Source organism: Aplysia californica, unplaced genomic scaffold (genome assembly GCF_000002075.1).
Source record: "Aplysia californica isolate F4 #8 unplaced genomic scaffold, AplCal3.0 scaffold01005, whole genome shotgun sequence".
In the NCBI taxonomy this organism is placed as follows: Eukaryota; Metazoa; Mollusca; class Gastropoda; order Aplysiida; family Aplysiidae; genus Aplysia; species Aplysia californica.
This window is the reverse complement of record NW_004798275.1, coordinates 227091-230749: the sequence shown is the minus strand read 5'-3', so window position 1 is coordinate 230749 and position 3659 is coordinate 227091. Positions and strand designations below refer to the sequence as shown.

Genomic DNA, 3659 nt, shown 5'->3' with positions numbered 1-3659 from the left:
AGGAGGAGGAGGAGGAGGAGGAGGAGGAGGAGGAGGGCGATGATGATGCCTTCGTCGTAGCTGTAGTAGTAGGCCTAGTCGTTGTAGTAGTAGTAGTCGTTGCTGCTGCTGCTGCTGCTGCTGCAGTTACTCCTTCTTCTTCTACTTCTACTTCTTCTCTTTCATCTTCTTCTCCTTTTACTTCTTCTGTGTCTTTTATGTCGTTTTCTTCTTCTTCTACTTCTGTGTATTTTTCTTTTATGTCGTTTTCTTCTTCTTCTACTTCTGTGTATTTTTCTTTTATGTCTTTTTCTATTTCTACTTCTTCTACGTCTTTTTCTTCTTTTCCTACTCCTTTTTCTTCTTCTATTTCTTCTTCTTCTACTTCTTCTAGTCCCACTTCGAGGCCTGTCTGTGACCCCGCGTCAACTGGGCGGAGATCTAGATCAGCCGACAAACCACCGCCACTACTACCACTAGCGTGACGGTCGCCGGCGTGAAGAGCTGATGACGCCACCACGCCGCCCCGCGTCCGTGTTTTCTGCGTCATGTCCTCACCGCTGGCGTTCCTCGCTTGCCTTCTCCCACTACTCCTCCTCCTCGCTTCCTCCTCCCCCTCCCTCTCCTCCTCCTCTGCTCCGCGACTCCTGCTCTCACTCTCACCACCGCGTCCCTCGACGCGCACATTGGGTTGAGGTAGCGACGGCCGCGAGGCGGTGCGAGGAGAGGTCGTAGATCTATGATTGACATGTTTTGTGACGGCTGACTGGGCGTCATCTTGCCGCCGCGCTTCGACGCCAGGCGTCAAAATTTCGCCGTTACTTCTGAGCTTCGGAAATGAGTTGATCTCCGCACCATGACCCAAACTAGGAGGCGAATCAAGCGGAGGTAATACCCCACCCCCGCCATGCACAGACGAGCGAGTGGGGCGTGATTTCACGGCAGACCCATTCCAACTGGCAGAGTCCTCCTCAGCCTCCTCTTCCTCCCTTCCTTCCTTCTCCTCATCATCCTCATCATCATCATCGCCGTCCTCATCAGCTAGAAGAGGTTTCATCTCAGTCGCAGAGTCGAGTGGCGATTTTTTTACGACGTCGCGAGACATCGGGGATGAAGACGTCGTAGAGGAAACCTCCTCGCTTCCTTCTTCCTTCCCTTCTCTGGGCCTGTCGCCGTTCTGAAGCGGCGGTCTGGCGTTTTCTGATGATGCCATCTTATCCCAAGTAGTTGAGGTTTTTAAAATTAAATTAATGGCGTTGTTTCTTGTCTTTGATATAGGCCTATATCGTTTTGCTTTTGTTGTTGTTGTTGTTGTTGTTGTTGTTGCTGTTGTTTTTGTTGTTGTTGTTGTTGTTGTTGTTGTTGTTTCTTGTTTCGTGACGTTGATATAGTCCTATATTGTTTTGCTTTTGTTGTTTGTTGTTGTTGTTGTTGTTGTTGTTGTTGTTGTTGTTGTTGTTGTTGTTGTTTGCTGTAATTGTGGTTGTTGTTGTTGCTATTGTTGCTGTTGCTGCTGTTGTCTTCAGTGGTTCTTAAAGCTGTTGTTTTTGTGGGCGTTTTTTTGCTGTTGTTATTGTTGTTGTAGTTTTAGTTCGGCGGGTCCCAAAAAAAAAAACCCCAGTGTGGTGAGGTGAGGACTGGGTCTATTTCGGGGTGCGGAGTTTTTCTCACAGTTATGTCTACAACTTCACAGAGGTGGGGAAACTGCTCCGCCTGTATACGTCACAAAGACTCGATCAAGTCACTCGCCAAGTCTACAGGGCCGGCTATCTACCCAACCACCTGGATGAGTTAGGCTGGCAGAAACCGAATCCCCTCCCTCGCTGAACGTTCACAAACACGACACATATTTTCCCCCCCACGGCGCTGTGGACTTCTGTTTCTCCGATGGTGGGAAGTAGATGGGCAAAAAAAACAACCCAACATCCAATGTTCCTTTATCTCATCAAAATTCCCACACTTTTGGCTTGTTCTACATATCCACTTAGAATGATTCCAAAGAATAAAAATCACTTTTGGTTTCTACATAACCACTTATAAAGATTTCAAAAAACAAAAATCACTTTTGGTTTCTACATAACCACTTATAAAGATTTCAGAGAACAAAAATCACTCTTGGCGAGTACTACATAGATTCTATCCAATTATAAAGATTTCAGAGAACAAAAATCACTCTTGGCGAGTACTACATATCCACTTAGAATGATTTCAAAGAATAAAAATCACTCTTGGCTAGTACTACATATCCACTTAGAATGATTTCAAAGAATAAAAATCACTTTTGGATTCTACCAATCTTAAACAAATGAAAATCAGAACAAAAGAGAAAGCACTTTTTTGGTGGTTCCACTCCTCTGTTTCGCAGCTCGACTACACAACTTTAAGTCAACTCTATACACACCGCCACTTGGTGACGACTAAAGATATCTAAAAGAACTCTACAGGAGAGAATAAATAATTACTCATAGTCATAGGCGGACACGACAAATTCTGATGTTCTAACAACTCGTCATGTTGCGTTCACCCACAAAGCGACTGACGGGCAGGACTGACCACAGACGAAACGCCAACCGGAACCAGGAGATGATTAATAAAGGCGATCAGCATGTCCTCCCACTTTTGGACCACAGGGGAGGGGAGCGGTTGCATTCTGAGTAAGACAAACTACTACAACAGTTGTTGATGACGGTGTTGGTGGTGATGGTGGTGGTGGTGGTGATGGTGATGGTGATGGTGGTGGTGATGGTGATGATGGTGGTGATGGTGGTGGTGATGGCGTTGTTGACGACGGTGGAAAAGGATTCCGTTAGCCTACAGTTGGTGTTTCTGCACAGCGCGTCTGACACTAGAGTCTATAAGGCAAGGAAGGACACATCACAATGTACGCCCTCCAATATTGTGGAAATCCTGAGGGTTGGGCGAAAAAAACTTCGCTGTTTTGTCGAATTGGATGGAAAGGACGAAGAAGTTCGTAGTTTCGCCTAATACTGGCGGGTAAACGAAGATTTTCGCAGTTTTGACTAAGCTAAATCTTGAGAGACGGACAAAGTATTTCGCAGTTTTGACGAATTCTGTTGCGACGAACGAAGATTTTCGCTGTTTTGACTAATCCTGAGAGATGGCAAAAGAATTTCGCAGTTTTTTGGCGAATTCTGTTGGGATGAACGAAGACTTTCGATGTTTTTGTCGAATCTGACCGGATGTACGAAGAGTTTCGTAGTTTTGCCAAATCCCGTGTTACTGACGGACACTTTCGCTGATTTGTCAAATTCTCCGGGATGGACGAAGAAGTTCGCTTTTTATGCCAGATTCGACAGGATGTACGATTACGAAGAATGCCTTAGTTTTCTCTAATCCTGATGAACCGACGAAGATTTTCGCTGGGGGTTTTATTTTTCAACTCATGAATGGAATAGACAAAGTAGTTCGCTTGTTCTCTTTGCCTATTTCCTCGCCCAAGCTTCGTTGTTCTGTGCAGACACAGTGCAGGGTAGGCCCTACATTTATTGTTGGGAAATGTTGAGGGTAGAGGATTAGCGTCTTTTACGATGACTGGCAGGGGGTGGCTGGCATGGGAACGTCATCTGGAATAAATAAATAAACAAATAAATAGATAACTACAAGAATAGATAGATCTAGATAAATAAATAAAGACAGAAAGACAGAAAGACAGAAAAAAG

The 3659-nt window shown here is 45.1% G+C and overlaps 1 protein-coding gene and 1 long non-coding RNA gene across 2 annotated transcripts in view; both read right to left on the bottom strand.

The window, feature by feature from the left end:
* Positions 1-245: 245 nt before the first annotated feature.
* On the bottom strand, positions 246-1283 carry LOC106013563 (YTH domain-containing protein 1; the record flags this gene model as incomplete). Its single annotated transcript, XM_013089649.1, is given in 1 exon segment — positions 246-1283. A coding segment is annotated over 1 exon segment (947 nt), but the record flags the coding sequence as incomplete, so codon positions are not given.
* A 286-nt stretch (positions 1284-1569) lies between these two features.
* Positions 1570-3659, bottom strand: part of LOC118478817 — a 15113-nt gene continuing 13023 nt past the window's right edge. The window contains exon 2 of the long non-coding RNA XR_004859302.1: positions 1570-3563. This is a non-coding gene — a long non-coding RNA (uncharacterized LOC118478817). The remainder of the gene's footprint in view (positions 3564-3659) is intronic.